This window comes from Carcharodon carcharias, chromosome 19 (assembly GCF_017639515.1).
Source record: "Carcharodon carcharias isolate sCarCar2 chromosome 19, sCarCar2.pri, whole genome shotgun sequence".
Classification (NCBI taxonomy): Eukaryota; Metazoa; Chordata; class Chondrichthyes; order Lamniformes; family Lamnidae; genus Carcharodon; species Carcharodon carcharias.
Window position 1 is genome coordinate 33995763 of NC_054485.1, and position 18264 is coordinate 34014026.

The 18264-nt window shown below is 42.2% G+C and overlaps 1 protein-coding gene across 2 annotated transcripts; it reads right to left on the reverse strand.

Moving 5' to 3' along the window:
- Positions 1-351: 351 nt before the first annotated feature.
- ppt1 (palmitoyl-protein thioesterase 1 (ceroid-lipofuscinosis, neuronal 1, infantile)) lies at positions 352-15832 on the reverse strand. 2 transcript variants are annotated; one of them, XM_041213309.1, is made up of 9 exons: positions 15679-15832; positions 14502-14611; positions 13491-13618; positions 13302-13372; positions 12887-12989; positions 10332-10422; positions 9867-9965; positions 2859-2930; positions 352-1430 (listed from the first exon to the last, which is right to left on the reverse strand). In XM_041213309.1, exons 1-9 carry the CDS (start codon positions 15803-15805, stop codon positions 1308-1310), a joined length of 924 nt encoding a protein of 307 aa, XP_041069243.1. In that variant the 5' UTR covers positions 15806-15832; the 3' UTR covers positions 352-1307. The 2 variants fall into 2 exon arrangements, with proteins under 2 accessions (XP_041069243.1, XP_041069244.1); XM_041213310.1 differs by lacking the exon at positions 9867-9965 and having other exon boundaries at positions 15679-15824.
- Between the last annotated feature and the right edge of the window lie 2432 nt (positions 15833-18264).

Here is an 18264-nt window from a genome sequence, read left to right on the forward strand (position 1 = left end):
CTTGTCAGCCTGTGATTCTCTGCCAATGTGAATAAGTTGAAAATCATTGGCTTGGCAAGTGCAGACTAGGCATTCTTCTTCAACTTCAGTGATATACTGGATTAGCAAAATTCTTGAAACATTTGTTGCTTCTGGATCACTGACATACTGCCAGCTGAAGTAATTATCAAGAGTGACCCAATGTGCTCATGTAGAATTTTTTCATTGTTGCGACTTCTGACATCACGTGGCCTTATTCTCAGCTATTGATCTTGTGACAGCTGAATATGGGGTGAGTTTGAATTGGAGATGAAGAGTGAGGTGGGGTATACAGGAAATGTGAAAAGAACAAAATAAGCAGAGACCATGATGTACAAAACAGATTGTTAGAATATTTTAATAGAAAAGCAATCACATAAAAACAGAAAATGCTGGAAACAGTTAAGAGTCCATATGACTCTTCAGAGCAATCGTACAATCGGATACTGATTTGTAGAATAAAGCTGAATGTAAGTGAAATTCCTGCAACTCCAAATTGGCCATTACTCCTATTTTGTCAGTAACAACTTTTCCCCAAGTTGATTTGGCAGAACACCATAATTACTATTCATGTTGAACAATGAACAGTCATCAGCAATAGTCAGTCATTTTTTAACCTTGATCCTCATGGACTGTAATGAAGGTGTCATGGCACCTGTAATACTTCAAATTGACCTAACCATGTTTGAGGAGGAAGTTGGACTGCTAAAAGAGATAATCCACATAACTGCTTTTGGGTAATGAATGTTGCATTATTTTAGCAGTCTGGATGAACATATTCAAGCTAAAGATGAGTAGCATCTGTCCTTATATATACCTAAGGGAGCATTCTCAGTGGACCTAATTTTGATAATGCTAAATAAAAATGCATAACCTCAATTTCTCTCCTATCCAAAAAAAAAACAAGCTTCAGCTATTTCTCTAAGTGGTAACTTGGAAGGAAAAATGTCGATCACCTCATCTAAGTTATATTTCTAGTTGCATTGAGACAGCATTTTAATAATTTTTTGTGACATATAGTTAAGCAAAACCTCAGTGGAAATTAGAATATAAGAAATTAATAACTTCAGATTCAGTGCATTAGAACAGTTGCCACAAAAATCAGTGAGACATTCAAGCCAATTAAGGGAACCAAAATTCATGAGCTTTAGCAAAATGTGAAGTAGAAGTAACTTTTCTCCTCCTCCCTTAATCTCTGTAATACCTTAGATGATGGATGGTGTTACAACATTACATGATAGGGGCATCGAATAATCAATTAGTTGACATTTACTGAACCAGAAGAAGGGTCACTTCAGGTAAGGAACTATATTGTTGATGAACCATTCCTTTGAAAACTGAAGGTGGTCCCCATTTGTAGTTAGAAATTCCAGTTTTCTCGCTTTGTCCATTGCCTTCAATCCCAATCGATCCTATGAGTAAAACAGATGTTTATTTATTCTCCGTTTTCTATAAAACCACTCTTTCGGAAATTTGTTTTGACTCCTAGGACAGATGTGTGGGCTTGGGCTATCACGAGGTACCTTGCTCATCTGGCTATTAATGTCAGAGCCACAAGAGAATCTGGCAGGTTCTATTTCAGCTGTGCCAGACCCCCCCAGCAGCAGTTACCATATGATGATTCAAACTCTTGCTACCAGCATAATTTTGGCTTCAGAAATTCAATACAGAATAATTGAAATGCTAAGGCTTCTCTTGCTGCATTGCTAATATGTTGGGAGCAACTCTAAGTGAAGCTTTTACATCTTGCACTGTAGAATTTGTGCAATTGAAATATTTTTCCAAAGAGTAAGAATTAAATGCAATATTTAAAACTAGTATCCCTCACTTTTACAAGATTATGGAGTGTGATTTGCAGGCATGGCCTATTTCCAATACCATGGTGAAACTGCTCATTTCAAACAATTAACACTTTGCTCCGTTTCCCAAAGCTGCCTTGTACACTGATCATCTTGTAAGAATTTGCACCCTCATGACTCACTGGCCAGTGGAAATTATTATTTACTATTAACCTCATGATGATCTTAAATGACATTGGGTTACCCAACCTTCTTTGCTCTGTTGAAAACCTTTAGAATCTTCTACAATTCTGTGGAAAGGAGGTTGAATAAGGGAATTCAGTGGATATTGTTTGTTTGGATTTTAAGAACATGTTTGACGAAGAAATAGTTAATTACTTGGAAGTAAGTAGTCTGCATTATTTCTATCCCAGATTCCATTATGATCCTAATAGCATGTTTGACAGGGAAGTGACTCCACTATCTTCATTCTGGCAGTGAGAAGTGGTGTGATGCCAGCAATCAGATAATTTGCAGTTTGATATTTCAGCCCAGCCCCACCTCTAACTCATTAGCTCACTGTGGTGTCAAGGCACTTGGCTAAAAGCTTGCCTTAATTTTAGCCATATCCTAACCTCCACTCTTGCTCTAAGAACGCTTTAATGGTCTTGGATCTTTTTGCTAATTTTCTCTTGGCTTTTCAGGTGTTCCTTTTATGTAGCATTTTTAATTATCTATTTTTATTGATGCCAAATGTTTAGTTTCAAATTTGATCTGATCTCTTAATAATCTTACTAGTACAAACTTGATTTGTAACCTTTCCAACATCAGTTATTTCCCTGTTACTGATCTGTAGTTCAATTTTATCTTGATGGTCCGTCTATATCTTGCTTTGTGATGGGTCTTTTTGGAGATGGTTTGAAACTTTGTCAAATCTCTCTTACGAATTTTACAGTCAGATTCAACAGAAAAGACTGTTGACCAGACGTCTAGTTCTCCAGGGTGGAGCCTTTCTACAGCATAGGAGAGGTAAATCACAAGAACCATTGTAATAAATCTTACCTCTTGATAAAGAACACTCTCCTGCAAGTCGTAGGTGTCCTTGGCCTGGCCAGCTTTGTAGAAACCAAACCACTGGAACAGATGAGAAATGATGCTTTAATGTTGGATTTGTTAAAATGAGACTGCTTATAAAAAAAGGCACTGAGTCGTGCACGACTTATGTCATGGCTTGGGTTTTGGAGTTCGAAATTGTTCAGCTTTAATTTTGAAAGTGCAATAGTGGCAATTCTGAAGTTGCAACTGATGAAAATTACATGTTTGGCTATTTTTTTTTGTCTGGATCACATGGAAATTTTTTTTAGCTTCCAATTCTAGTTACTGATAAATCAATGCTCCTATAGGTTTTCTGCTTTGAAGTGCAAACGTTGAACCTTATATCCACAATTTATATCTCCTGAGTAGAATATGTGCACCCAACTTGCACACCAGAATAACGGCGTAATAACGTGAGAGTTTCCTTTTCTTTTGTCCAACTAGGACCACCCAACTCATTAGGACTTTTGACAGAACATCCAGGATGCCATCGATTGGGAAGCATCCCAGCCCCCAGTAATGAGTTCATTCTTCAGGTTGTTTGACCATCCAGCCAACTTGGATTACTCTTATCAGTGTTTGGAAGTAGTGTGGAACTACCTGACTTGTGTATTTGATTACCAAGCCCATCATGGAGAATTGACTTGCTCCCTAACTGTACCATCTTATTTCAACCCCACGATGCATCTCTTCACCAACTTAAGCTGCGTGCCTTACTCACTCGAAGTCAACAGGGGTAAAGGGAAGTAGGGTCAGCTTGTGGAATGAGAACAACTTGCATTTATATGGCACTTTTTAACCTGAGGATAAAAGTACCACTCCACTTTAGAAGCGTGGGAAAAATGAACAGGAAGTTGGTGGTGATGGGTTTTAAGAAAGGCCTTAATGAGGGAGGCAGAGGTGGAGACATTTAGGAAAGGATGCGCAGAGCCTGGGAGATAACCAAATGAAGATGTGAATGTGGAAATCACAGAATTTTATGGGCATAGAAGGAGGCCGTTTTACCCATCGCGTCTGCACCCACTCTCTAAATAATCATGACCAAGTGCCATTGCCCTGCCTTTTCCCCATACCCCTGCACATTGCTCCTATTCAAATAATCCACTAATGCCCCCTCGAATGCCTCGATTGAACCTGCCTCTCTCTCACTTCCAGGCAGTGCATTCCAGACCTGAACCACTCGTGAAAGTTTTTTTTTCTCACCTCGCATTTGCTTATTTTGAAAATCACTTTAAATCTGTGTCCTTTCATTCTTGATCCTTTTGAGTGGGAACAGCTCCCTACCTATTCTGTCCAGCCCCGTCATGATTTTGAGCATCTCTATCAAATCTCCTCTTAGCCTTCTCTCCAAGGAGAACAGTCCCAATCTATCTTCATAACTGAAGTCTCTCAATCCTGGAGCCATTCTTGTAAACCTCTTCTGCACTGTCTCCAAGGTGTTCACATCCTTCCTATAATGTGGTGCCCAGAACACTACACAATACTCCAGCTGAGGTCTAACGAGTGTCTTATATAAATTCAGCATAACCTCCTTGCTCTTGTACTCTATGTCCCTGATAATAAAGCCTAGGATACTATATACTTTATTAACTGCTCTCCACCTTTCCTGCCACCTTCAATTATCTATGCACATATACACCCAGGTCTTTCTGCTCCTGCACCCCCTTCAAAATTTCCTCCCTTATTCTATATTGTCTGTCCATGTTCTTCCTCCCAAAATGCATCACCTCATACTTCTCCACATTGAACTTTTTCTGCCACCTATCTGCCCACTCCAAAAGGACATCGACAAGTTGGTGAAGTTCTACACTGTCCTCCTCAGTTTACAATACTCCCAAGCTTTGTATCACCTGCAAACTTTGAAATTGTCCCCTGCACACCTAAGATCTAGATCATTTAATATATATCAGGAAAAGCAAGGGTCCCAATACTGACTCCTGTGGAACTCCACTGCAAACCTTCCTCCAGCCTGAAAAATATCCAATGACCATTACTCTCTGCTTCCTATTTTACAGCCAATTTTGTACCCACATTGTAACTGTCCCTTTTATCCCATGAGCAATAACTTTTCTCTCAAGTCTTTTGTGTAGCACTGTATCAAATGCCTTTTGAAAGTCCATGAACACTACATCAACTGCATTACCCTCATCAACCTTTTCTGTTACCTCTCCAAAAAACTCTAAGTTAAACACGATTTCCCCTTTAGAAATTCATGCTGGCTCTTCCTTATCGACCCATATTTTTCCATGTGACTACTAACTCTATCTAGAATCCTGCCCACCACTGAAGTTAAACCGACTGGTTTGTAATTGCTGGGCTTATCCTCGCAACCTTTTTTGAACAAGGGTGTAACATTAGCAATTCTCCAGTTCTCTGCCACCTCCCCTGAGTCTCTAGGGAAGACTGAAAAATTATGGCTTGTGCCCCTGCAATTTCTACTACTCTTCCTTCAATATCCTTGGATGCATCTCGTCCCGTCCCTGGTGCCTTGTCAACTTTAAGTACCGACAGTCTATTCAAAACTTTCTCCTTGTCAATTCTGAACCCTTCTAATGATAGAGTTTCCTCATCTCTCACCATGGCCTGGGTAACATCTACCTCCTTGGTAAAGACAGATGCAAAGTTTTAATTTAATACCTCAGACATAGCTCCTTCATCCATGTGTAAATTCCCTCTTAGGTCCCTAATCAGCCCTACTCCTCAGTTCACCACCTTTTACTATATATACACCTATAGAAGACTTTGGGATTCCCCTTTATGTTGGCTGCCGGACTTTTATCATAATCCCTCTTTGCTTCTCTAATATGCTTTTTCACCTCCCCTCTGAACCTTCTGTATTCCTCTTTGTTCTCAATTGTATTTTCTACCTGACACCTGTCATAAGCACACTCTTTTTAATCTTAATTCCTATCTCCTTTTTCATCCAGAGAGCTCTGAATTTGTTTGCCCTTTCGATGGAATATACCTTGACTGTGCCCAAACCAATTCCTTTTTTTTTTTGAAGGTAGCCCATTGTTCAGCTAAAGTTTTTCCTGCTGATCTTTCGTTCCAGTCTATCTGGTCCAGCTCTGTTCTTGCCCCATCAAAGTCGGCTCTCGCCCAGTTAATTATTCTTACTCTGGATTGCCTATCGTCCTTTTTCTATCATCTTAAAATGTATGATAAATGATCACTGTCCCCTAAATGTTCCCCCACTGACACTTGATCTATCTGGCCCACCTCTTTTCCAAGAACCAGGTCAACAGTGCGTTTTTTCTTGTTAGATTGGACACATACTGTAGAAAATTTTCCTGAACACAATCAAGGAACTTTTGCCCCTCTCCACCCTTTACACTACCACTGCCCCAGTCTACATTCAGGTAATTAAAGTCACCCATTATAACTACTCTATAATGCTTGCATCTCTCTGTAATTTCCCTACAGATTTGTTCTTCAACGTCTTTCTCGCTAGTTGGCAGTCTATAGACTACACTGAACATTGTAATTTGACCCTTTTTGTTCCTGGCTCTAGACAAATTGATTCTATCCTTGAACCATCTGAGACATCCTTTCTCTAGCACTGCTATGGTCTCCTTAACCAATACTGCTAACCCTCCTCCTTTCCAATCTTTTCTGAACATCTTGTACCCAGGAATATTTAACACCCAGTTCTGCCTTTCCTTGAGCCAGGTCTCTGTTATTGCCATGTTATCATATTTCCACATGGTAATCTGCACCTGTAACTCCCCAATCTTATTTACTATACTCCGTGCATTCACATACATGCATTATAACCCTGATTTAGACTTTGTTACTTTCTCCCTCACCCTGACTTCATCTATTAACTTACTATCCTCTATACTAGTGCTATCTGTCCCTCCCAGTAATTTGTGCGCCCTGGTGTTCCCCTCTATTTGTTCCTGGTTCCTACATTCCTGCTGAGTTTGTTTAAAGCCCTCCCAACAGCACTAGCAAAACGCCCCACAAGGATCTCAGTCCCAGCTCTGTTCAGGGGCACCCATCCAGCTTGGACAGGTGCCATCTCTCCCAGTGTCCCAGGAATCTAAAGCCTCCCTCATGCACCATCTTTCCAGCCACGTATTCGTCTGCCTTATCCCCCTAATTTCTGTACTCTCTGGCATGTGGTACTGGGAGTGATCTGGAGATTACTACATTCGAAGTCCTGCTTGCTACGTTTCTACCTAGCTCCCTAAATTCCACATCCCCCCCCCTTCCTACCTAAGTCAATGGTACCAATGTGGACCACAACCTCCTGGTTGTTCACCCTCCCCCAAAAGAATGTCCTGCAACCGCTCTGTGACATCCTTAACCCTGGCACCATGGAGGCAACAAACTATCCTGGAATCATGTCTACAGCCACAAACATCAGTCTGCTCCCCTAACCCAAGAATCCCCTATCACTATTGCTCTTTTTCTTCTTCCTCCCCACCTGTACAGCCGCACCGCTCGTGGTGCCACAAACTTGGCTCTGACTGCACTCCTCTGAGGAACCAGCTTCCAAAATCAAAAACCGATTTGTGAGCGGGACCCCAGGAGACCCCTGCCTACTTCTCTTGGACTGCTTGGTGGTCACCCATTTCCTCTGTCTCCAGGCCCTCAAGCTGCAATGTGATCACCTCGGAATGTGCTATCCACGGTGACAGCGACTCCAGCCATTGCTCAAGCTCTGAAACCCAGAGCTCAAGTTTCTGCAGCTGGCAGCACTTCCTGCACCTGTGGTCATCTACAACACGGTAGCGTCCATGACTTTGCACATATTATGGGACACGCATTCCACTCAATGCACAAAGCAAGAGCAGAACCATGCAAGAATAGCCCCCCTTATCTGGACATTTGTCAATTTTGTAGGGCATTCTTGTTGGAATTTTTGGTGCTGCAGCAAGGGAGCACCCCTCATTTGAGAGATGTAAACAAAGAGTTATGGGAAAGATGAGAACCAATTTAGGAGGTGAGGAAAATGAAGATTGGAGATGGGGTGGTGGTTGGCAAGTGCAGAGGTGTCAAGGGTGATATTTGAAAAGGGCTGATAGTTTTTAAAACAGTGGAAACAGCAATTGAGAGGAAACCATTTACAAGATCAGCCACCTTGGAAACCAGTCAAGGATAGTTGTGTGGTGATAAACTTAGTGAGAATGGAAAACAAAAACAGAATTACCTGGAAAAACTCAGCAGGTCTGGCAGCATCAGCGGAGAAGAAAAGAGTTGACATTGAGTCCTCGTGACCCTTCCACAGAACTGAGCGAAAATAAGGAGAGGGGTGAAATATAAGCTGGTTTAAGGTGGGGCGGGGGGAGAGAAGTTTGGGGGTGGGGGGTGTGGTTGTAGGGACAAGCAAGCAGTGATAGGAGCAGATAATCAAAAGATGTCACAGACAAAAGAACACAGGTGTTGAAGGTAGTGATGTCTAAACAAATGTATTAACTAAGAATGGATGGTAGGGCACTCAAGGTACACTATAGTGAGGGTGGGGTGGAAAGTCTAGCAGGGCATAAAAGATTTAAAAATAATGGAAATAGGTGGGAAAAATCTATATAAATTATTGGAAAAAACAAAAGGAAGGGGTAAGAAACAAAGGGGGTGGGGATGGAGGAGGGAGTTCAAGATCTAAAGTTGTTGAATTCAATATTCAGTCTGGAAGGCTGTAAAGTGCCTAGTCGGAAGATGAGGTGCTGTTCCTCCAGTTTGCGTTGGGCTTCACTGGAACAATGCAACAAGCCAAGGACAGACATGTGGGCAAGAGAGCAGGGTGGAGTGTTAAAATGGCAAGCGACAGGGAGGTTTGGGTCATTCTTGCGGACAGACCGCAGGTGTTCTGCAAAGCGGTCGCCCAGTTTACGTTTGGTCTCCCCAATGTAGAGGAGACTGCGTTGGGAGCAACGAATGCAGTTGACTCAGTTGGGGGAAATGCAAGTGAAATGCTGCTTCACTTGAAAGGAGTGTTTGGGCCCTTGGACGGTGAGGAGAGAGGAAGTGAAGGGGCAGGTGTTGCATCTTTTGCGTGGGCATGGGGAGGTGCCATAGGTGGGGGTTGAGGAGTAGGGGGTGATGGAGGAGTGGACCACCTATTTCCATTATTTTTAAATCTTTTATGCCCCGCTAGTCTTTCCACCCCACCCTCACTAGAGCTGTACCTTGAGTGCCCTAACATCCATTCTTAATTAGCACATTCGTTTAGATAATATCATTACCTTCAACACCTCTGTGTTCTTTTGTCTGTGACATCTTTTGATTATCTGCTCCTATCATTGCTTGCTTGTCCCTACAACCACACCCCCACCCCAAACCAGCTTATATTTCACCCCTCTCCTTATTTTCGCTCAGTTCTGTGGAAGGGTCATGAGGACTCAAAACGTCAACTCTTTTCTTCTCTGCCGATGCTGCCAGACCTGCTGAGTTTTTCCAGGTAATTCTGTTTTTGTTTTGGATTTCCAGCATCCGTAGTTTTTTGTTTTTATCTTAGTGAGAATGGAATCAAGGGAGCAAGAGGTGGCTCCAATGTGTTTTATCAAAGAGGGCATGAAAGGAGATGGATGAGAAACAGCACATATAGCTAAGTGAGCAAAGGGAAGTGAAGACTGCAGCAGAGGCAGCTGAATAGATGGTCTCAACTTCGTGACAAAGAAAATGAGCTTCACGCTTAACTGAAGAGAGGAGGGGAAAAATGTGAAAGGTAGTTGTGGAGAAATGAAGCCAGAATACTGCTTGCATAAATGGAACACAACTGTTCAGGACACATGATTAGTGGAAGGAAGGGGTGGGGATGGAGGAATACTCATGACTGTATACAAGAATCAACTTATAGTTTCCTAGAGTTGATCATTTCCTTATTCACATAATTCTGCAAAAGTTAAAATGTGGAAGCCGACCAAAAACAATTGAATTCAGTATTCTGATTAATTTTTGCTCTGTAAATCAGTATAACTACAACTTGTTGCAGCAATAAGTAAATTTAGAGCACCGAACAACTATTCTCACCTCTGAAGCCACTGGGTCAACCATGGTATCATTTGAGAATTTCACCATTACAAACTTTTTTAATTTCATCAGATTATTCTTATAACTTTCGTTAACGCCCTGTAACAGAAGTAGAAACAATAATTGTTTGAAAATCTCAATAGCACTCAAATCCCAGGCATAAATATCATTTGATGGCTACACTCTGCTTGTTTGAAACTTGGCTGCTACAGTAAGTCTTGGGGCAAATCCATTCTATTAAATGATGAACAGCAAAAGTATTAACCTAAGACACAAGTGAGGGGAAAAGAGTGCAAGTAGAAGACAAAAATATATTTCTGAACCGATACAATGTTTAGGATGATGCTGACACAGCTAGGTGGTTTTCCTAATACCATGCGAATGTTAGATGAATACAGTTCACCAGCATGCACAAGGTTGTGGTGAAGGGAGAGATTATTTCACCAAGTAACATTGAGTACATACCCTTTCTTGATTAATGTCTGCCAAGAAAATACTTTTGTTCCTATATAGGTCTTCATTCAAGGGATCATGCCAGTACTCTGCCTGCACCAAGCTAACAGGAAAACAATTGTAAGTAAACAGATTTAACTGATGGTCTTAAACAATTACAGAACTGACTTTCAAATTCACTCTACCCTTTATGGCAGGCCAGATACAGTCTGCAAAGGCCCTCTATGCAGCTAGTTTTCTAAATGGAAGATTCTGCATGGAGCTGCTTCTCCAATCACAGGCTGTTTCTCTTCCTAGTGAGTGTAAAAGCAGCAAATGCGGGAGAGAAATGATCAGCCATCACTCTCTTCTCTAGTCTGGAATCCAAGATGTTCGTGTCAGGACTAAGACGGTCAAGAAAGCCACCCGAGTGATCATAGAGAAATACTACACCCACCTTGGCAATGACTTCCACACCAAAAAAGGGGTCTACGAGAAGATTGACATCATCCCCAACAAGAAACTTCACAACAGCAGTGGTGAATTTGGGGCCCAGCGAGTGGAGGGAAGGAGGGGGAAAGAGCTCAAAGTACACACTGCTGGAGGGGTGAAGGCGCACAGGCGCTGTTGGGGGGGGGGGGGGGGGGGGGGGGGGGAGAGAGAGAGTGTGCACAGGCACACGCTGGAGTGGGAAAGGGTAGGGGAGAATAATCACAAGTCTGACTCTTCCCCCACAATCCTTATTCACCCCCATCCATCAACTGTGGGTGAGGGTGAGTGAGTGAGCAGCCTGAGACTGGGAATGAGCCACACACACACACACACACACACACAACACCCCCCCCATACTCTAATATATATCTTTATTACTCCTTTCTTTTCATACCTCAGTTTTTTTAATTCATATTTAATGTTGTGCTAAACTTAATCTTTCTGAAATTTGCTCACTGGCCCCTTAATTGAGAGAAATTTTGAAACGTGACTTCCCCCCTCCCCAAACACTCAACATAAAGCAGGCTTGTCCAAACTTTATGTTGTGGAACTGGTGAGAAGAGGTGAGCTGGCAAGATGGAGACAGAATTGGCTTGGTCATAGAAAACAGAGGGTAGCAGTGGAGGGGTGCTTTTCTGAATGGAGAGCTGTGACTAGTGGTGTTCCGCAGGGATCAGTGCTGGGACCTTTGCTGTTTGTAGTATACATAAATGATTTGGCGGAAAATCTAACTGGGCTAATTAGTAAGTTTGCAGAAGACTCTAAGGTTGGAGGAGTTGCAGATAGTGAAGAGGATTGTCAAAAGATACAACGGAATATAGATCGGTTGGAGACTTGGGCAGAGAAATGGCAGATGGAGTTTAATCTGGACAAATGCGAGGTAATGCATTTCGGAAGGTCTAATACAGTAGATGGCAGGACCCTGAAGTGCATCGACGGGCAGAGTGATCTAGGTGTACAGGTCCACAGGTCACAAAGTGGCAACACAGGTGGATAAGGTAGTCAGGAAGGCATATGGTGTGCTTGCCTTCATCGGAAGGGGTATTGAGTATAAAAGCTGGGAAGTCATGCTGCAGCTGTATAGAACCTTGGTTTAGGCCACACTTAGAATATTGCGTGCAATTCTGATCACCACATTACCAGAAGGATATGGAGGCATTGGAGAGGGTGCAGAGGAGGTTTACCAGGATGCTGCCTGGTCTGGAGGTCATTAGCTATGAGGAGAGGTTGGAGAAACTCGGATTGTTCTCACTAGAGCGATGGAGATTGAGGGCCGACTTGATAGAAGTTTACAAAATTATGAGTGGCATGGTCAGAGTAGATAGAAGCTGTTTCCCAGGGTGGAAGAGTCAATTACTAGGGGACATAGATTTAAGGTGAGAGGAGAAAACTATAGAGATGTGCAGGGCAAGTTTTTTATGCAGAGGGTAGTGAATTTGCTGCCAGAGGTGGTGGAAGCAGGTACAATAGTGGTGTTTAAGAGGCAGCTTGACAAATACATGAATAGGATGGGAATAGAGGGATACGGACCCCCAGAAGTGCAAAATATTTTAGTTGACAGGCAATATGATCGGCGCAGGCTTGGAGGGCCGAAAGGCCTGTTTCTGTGCTGTACCTTTCTTTGTTCTTTGGTGAGGGGAAACCATGGAAGTGGACATTATTGTTAGATCCTTTCTCCATTATTTCACAAATCCACTACATTTGAGTAGGATAAGGAGGTTGGAGATGACAAGATAGGTACTTTGTCAAAGACTTTGTCCACTTACACTACATCAACAGTATTGCCTCATCCACCATATCAGTCACTTGCTAAAAGAACTCTTACCTGGTCCTCAAGCATGATTTTCTTGACTGAAACCTGTATTCACAAACCAGTAAATTTAATTGTACACTTGCTAGCTGATCAGTGTGGCTTTTATTGCTTCATCCTCATCACTGGGAATGAACACACAGCAGTGAACAGCATATTTTCTTCCTCACAAGTACTTGAGGTATTTACTGCTTGTTTCTTAGTTCAATGTAGAATCATTCGACACGTGATTCACACAATGAACAATGCAAGATCATGTTAAGATAGTGAATAGTGCTATACTTACTGCTCTTGAATTGGACTACTATATGCACCCAAGTTCAGCATTTTTCTTATCCAGTTACAGATATGGGAACTCACTCCAGGACAGTGAGGTAAACCATATACTCCTATTGGTGAAGGTTGGGGAAAAGGGGAAGAGAAACAGAATCCAAACTTAGTCTGAAAGGAAGACCCAAAATTATTTTTTCCATGTTTTAAAATCAACCTGATTCAAGGGAAGTCTGTAGGGAAACATGATGCATTCCGTAAGATTTGTCGTTTATTCAGAGCTCTGTCCCCAATACCAGTGTATATTTTTTTTAAATCTTCAATGGTTTGATTTTGAACACTTACATTGTTTCTAAGAGTTCAACCTTTGAAAATTATACATTCGGACAAATATAAACTTGGATTGAGTACACTGCACCAGTAAATATTACCTTGATGTTGGCCTCCAAATGTGATTAGATTTACCATGGCAGGAGAAGGGCATCTCTGTGCCACTGCCCTCCTATAACAAATAGAAAACCAGCAGTGAGAAAACGCTGCCAAAAAAGCAGCCAAATCACTCTTGGACTGCATTTCAAAAAAATTTGTAATTGCCTGCAAGTCCTTTAGGTCATACTTACAGAAATTGACCACCTTGAGAGAAACCCATCGCATTGTATCCATTCACTAGCTTCTTGTCCTTGGATAATATATTACACACCAGATTAACTTGGTCGTTTACATTCATGAAGAAACTGTTCTCCATATCCTAAGAAAAGTTGCCAATATAGAGATTTTTGTGAGGGATTGCACTGGTAACAGTACATAATTGTCGACCTCAAGTTCCTCATTTTTGAAAAATCAACATTTTGCTTGATATTTAGCATTGAATATTTAACACAAAAAAATATTTTTTGTCTAATTTCATGTCTTGCAACAACTTCATTCCTGGCTTGTATGACACTAAGCCACACAGACCAGGAGGTCACAGGTTCACTTTCTTGTTTGTACTGTTAGCTATTCTCAGCCAAGTTACTGTGGTCCTGTGTTATTAGATCAGATCATTGAGATCCATCATCAGGTTCTTTATGAGTGCCCTATGAGATCTCCAATGATGATAATTACATCATGTACCTTGTGTCAGATATGTGCAAATATGGATGAAAGATGTGGACAGCATCAGACTTTGCTATTTAATACTTTCCACTGCTAAAACCTAGAGCATGCACTCTATAGATTCAAACATAAATAACAACCATTTGGCAAAGTACATAGGGTTTCAAAGAGCTGACATTACAATTATTTTGTCTGCAACTTTTCTTTCTGAAGGCATCTCAATGTACTCTCCTGTACCTGGCTCAAGTGGGCATTCATAAAGAACCTGATTTAATCACAGTATTCAAACAGATTGAGTGGGTGGGGGGAGTGAACTTGTAAGCTTGCTAATTAGAAAAGCCTTTAACATTTTGCCACCCTAAGCAAACTGTAGAGCTACTGTAAAGATCTCTGCAGTACTAAATTGTATGTATTAAGTAATTCAATAACATTGCACTGGTGCCAAGAACGATACAATTATTTAGTAAAAACAGCACTTAAAATATTACATCACAATTATGATCCATTTTAGCTCATTCTCCTTCATTAAGACGCACCTCCGCAATAGTATTTCCAATTTCCAAGGATAGAACATAAATTCCTGGGATTTCTTGTTCTACTAGTTTCTTGATAAATCCCATGCTAAGAGGATTACAGCAGCTATCACCTAAAATGTAAACAATTTGTACAGAAAGCAGAACAACAGTTACCGTAGCTACTTGAACATACTAAATAGAATTTCACAGCAGAGAAACTGATCTCCCGGCCTAATTGCTCTGGTGGTTATGCTCCACACCAGCCTCCTCCGTTTTACTTCATCTAAACTTATGTGCAAAGCCTACATATACTTTTTCTGGGTTCCCCTTCAAAGCATCGATATTATTTGCCTCAACCACTCCCATGTGGTAACAAATTCCCCATTCTAACCACACTCTGCATAAAGGAGAGTTGTTTGAGGATCTGTACCAGTTGGCGGAGGCAGAACCAAATGCAAATTATAAAACTGCGTTATGAGTTATGTCAGTGCATATTTGGAAAACCAAGAAGTAAAACGCTACTGTTGCCTTTTGCGTTAAAAAAAATACAGCATTTACTTTCCCAACTGTTATGCGTATTTTCAATAAAAATTAATCAGATTAGATTTTTTAATTGTCCTGCTTTAAACAAAGTCCGCTTTCACTTTTACTTCGTCGGCTCATCGCTTGATTAAACGGTAATAGGATTTGCCTGACTTGATTCCACGAGGCAGCTTGAACAGAATGTCCTTTATAAAGAGCTTTTAGAAAGTTATATTTTTAAACTGCAAAGATCAATTGTAGATAAAAGCAAAATACTGCGGATGCTGGAAATCTGAAACAAAACAGAAAATGCTGGAAAAACTCAGCAGGTCTGACAGCATCTGTGGAGAGAAAGACTGAGTTAACGTTTCGAGTCCGTGTGACTCTTCAGAGCGAAAGAGATCAATTGTAGGTCTGACATGTAGCATCATTAATGGAGGAAACATGGAAAATAATTGCACTTTCGCATTTCGTGCAATTTGAATCAACGATTTATACAAGATGTGGAAAACGAAACAACGTGAAATGCAGAAAACGTTGAATTCAAAGGACGATTGTGGTCGCGGTCAGTGAATCGGGGAGCGAGAGAAACAGTCGCTGTGCTCCCGCGATCAGCCAGTTCCCGGTTAACTCCGTTTAGAAGTATATGAGTTGATATTTTTCGTCGCCGCCTTACCCATGCCGTGCCAAATGACTACCGGTGTTGGCTCCGTAGCATTCCGGTTTATCTTCCATGGCACGGTTTCCCAGACGAAGGAGAAACAGAAGAGCAACAAAGTCCATTCTCCTCCCTGCGAAGCCATCTTACAGTCATGTGACCTGTTTGGTTGCCATGTGATCTTGAACCTTGTGATTGGCTGAGAACGGGCCTTGGTAAGTTGCTATGTGTGGGCATTGGTATATTGCTTGGGTTGTGCCGTGAAATATTCATTTTGAATCATTAGGAGAGGGGCTGTGTGCTTAAGAATTTCATTTCAGATACCGTACAATAGGAAATTTCACATACAAATCATATTTTGAAACTTTTCAAATGCATTGGCTCATGTTCATTTCACAAAGTTCAAATGTGGTTTACACAGTTTGAGTAATCGTTAATGTACTTCTCAAAGAAGCAGATATTGTGGAAGTCGTTGCTTTTGAATTTAGTCAACAACAGATCACGTTGTCCTGTTTGTGTGTTGCATAGAACCCTTTGCTGAGTCCATCAGGAAGGATCCAGGCATAAGACGAGTGACAATCCCAGACAGTGGAGGCACTCAGGTCAAAGCCTCCCTGTACATGGAAGATGTTGCCGTCTTCTGCTTGGATCCGCTGTCGTTGCGCAGACTGATCCACATCTGTGACCAGTTTGATCTGGCATCTGGGAGCCAAATAAATCGTGGGAAGAGCGAGGCCATGTTCTGGGGAACTGGGCTGACCGATCCTTTGTCCCCTTCACTGTCAGGGCTGACGGCCTGAAGGTGCTGGGGATATGGTTCGGAGGGACCAGGGCATGCGTTAGAAACTGGAAGGACCGAGTGTCTATGGTGCAAAGAAAACTGGGCATGTGGGAGCGACGATCCCTCTCCATTGTGGGTAAGAACCTGGTCATCAAGTGTGAAGCACGCTCGCTGTTGCTGTATGTGGCGCAGGTCTGGCCCATTCCAGACTCCTGCGCGATGGCAATCATTCGAGCCATTTTCCGCTTTATCTGGAGGTCGAAAATAGATCGTGTCCGCAGGGACGCGATGTAGAAGCCTCTAGATAAGGGGGGAATAAATGTGCCCAACATTGCCCTCATACTGATGGCCACCTTTGTGTGTGGCTGCATCAAGCTGTGCGTAGACCCTTGGTACGCACACACCAAGTGTCACTACGTGCTGAGGTTCTACCTGTCCCTGGTGTTGCAAAGGATGGATCTGGCCACGCTGCCGCGGAACACTCCAAGTAGTTGGACTGTGCCATACCACCTGTCCCTCGTGGGAAAATTTATGTAGAGAAACACCTTTGACCACAAGTCCATCAGGTAGTGGTCGGCACGTAACATCTTAGAGGCCCTGCGGGAAAAGGAGAGAGTGGATCCTGTGGGATGGTTCCCCGAGCAGGCTGTCAAAGTCATTTGGCAGAATGCCTCATCACCAGAACTTTCCAACAAGCACCAAGACATAGCTTGGCTGGTGGTGAGAAAAGCCCTCCCCCTCAGATCCTTCCAACATGCCAGGAGTCTCACCCCCTCCACACGTTGCCCTGAGGTGGCTGTGTTGAGGACGAGACCGTTGTTCACCTCCCTGTGGATTGTGCCTTTGCAAAGAAGGTCGGGAGAGAGATGCAGTGCTTTCTGTCGAGGTTCATCCCGAGCAGTTCTGTGACACAGGACTCTGTGCTCTACGGGTTGTTCCCAGGGACACACAACGAGATAAACATCAATTGCAGCTGGAGGATCATCAATCCAAGGAAAGATGCTCTTTGGTCTGCCCGAAACTTGTTGGTCTTCGAGTGCAAAGAGTTGTCCCTGACCGAGTGTTGCAGACTGGCACATTCCAAGGTCCAGGCCTACGTGCTGAGGGACGCACTAAAGCTTGGGGCAGCCGACGCAATGGGGTTGGTCACTAAGACCTTTCTGCCACAGTGCACCGAGGGGCTGGGAACTGTTGAGAGCCCCTCGGGCTGTACAGCTCAAAATGAATGTATGCAGTGAATACTAATTGTATCATAATTGTATATATAATTATAATTGTATTGAAGCACCTCAAAGTGCAACATGATGTATGTTGATAACTCCAATACCATTGTCTGATTGTCCGCATTGACCATATTGAAATGATTGTAATATTCATTGATTGTATTGATGCACCTTGTGATCCATGTGTAAAAGTTGAATCTGATTGTATTTGTGTGATGGTGATTTTGAAATATTTTGGAATGTTCTTCCAGATATTTTATGAATAAAGTATATTTAAAAAAAAACAACAGATCAGGTTCCTCTTAAAGATCCTAGTTGTACATGTATATTTTATTTTTCACGTTAGTGCATTATTGGGCTTATCAAGCTTTGAGAAGCATACGCCGAACAATTTTACAAAATTGACCAGATGTTCTTGTCCAATATAGCCATGGTGCAACTAGCATTGTGATTCCCAACACCCCAATCATCAGCAACCAGGTGTTGTTTTAAAAAACAGCCTTAGGCCAATTCAAGACCCAAGGTGAAATCTGGGAAATTCCTCTCTCACTCCCCAAAGTTGATCAAAACTAATTCAGTGATCACAAGGCACATATACAC

Bases quoted from the DNA above. Each gene is read 5' to 3' on its own strand.
- ppt1 (XM_041213309.1), bottom strand. From the start codon at position 15,805: ATGGCTTCGCAGGGAGGAGAATGGACTTTGTTGCTCTTCTGTTTCTCC. The intron at 14,612-15,678 runs GTAAGGCGGCGA...TTTACATTTTAG, and splicing joins AGTCATTTGGCACGGCATGG to GTGATAGCTGCTGTAATCCT. The intron at 13,619-14,501 runs GTGCGTCTTAAT...AACTTTTCTTAG, and splicing joins TTGGAAATACTATTGCGGAG to GATATGGAGAACAGTTTCTT.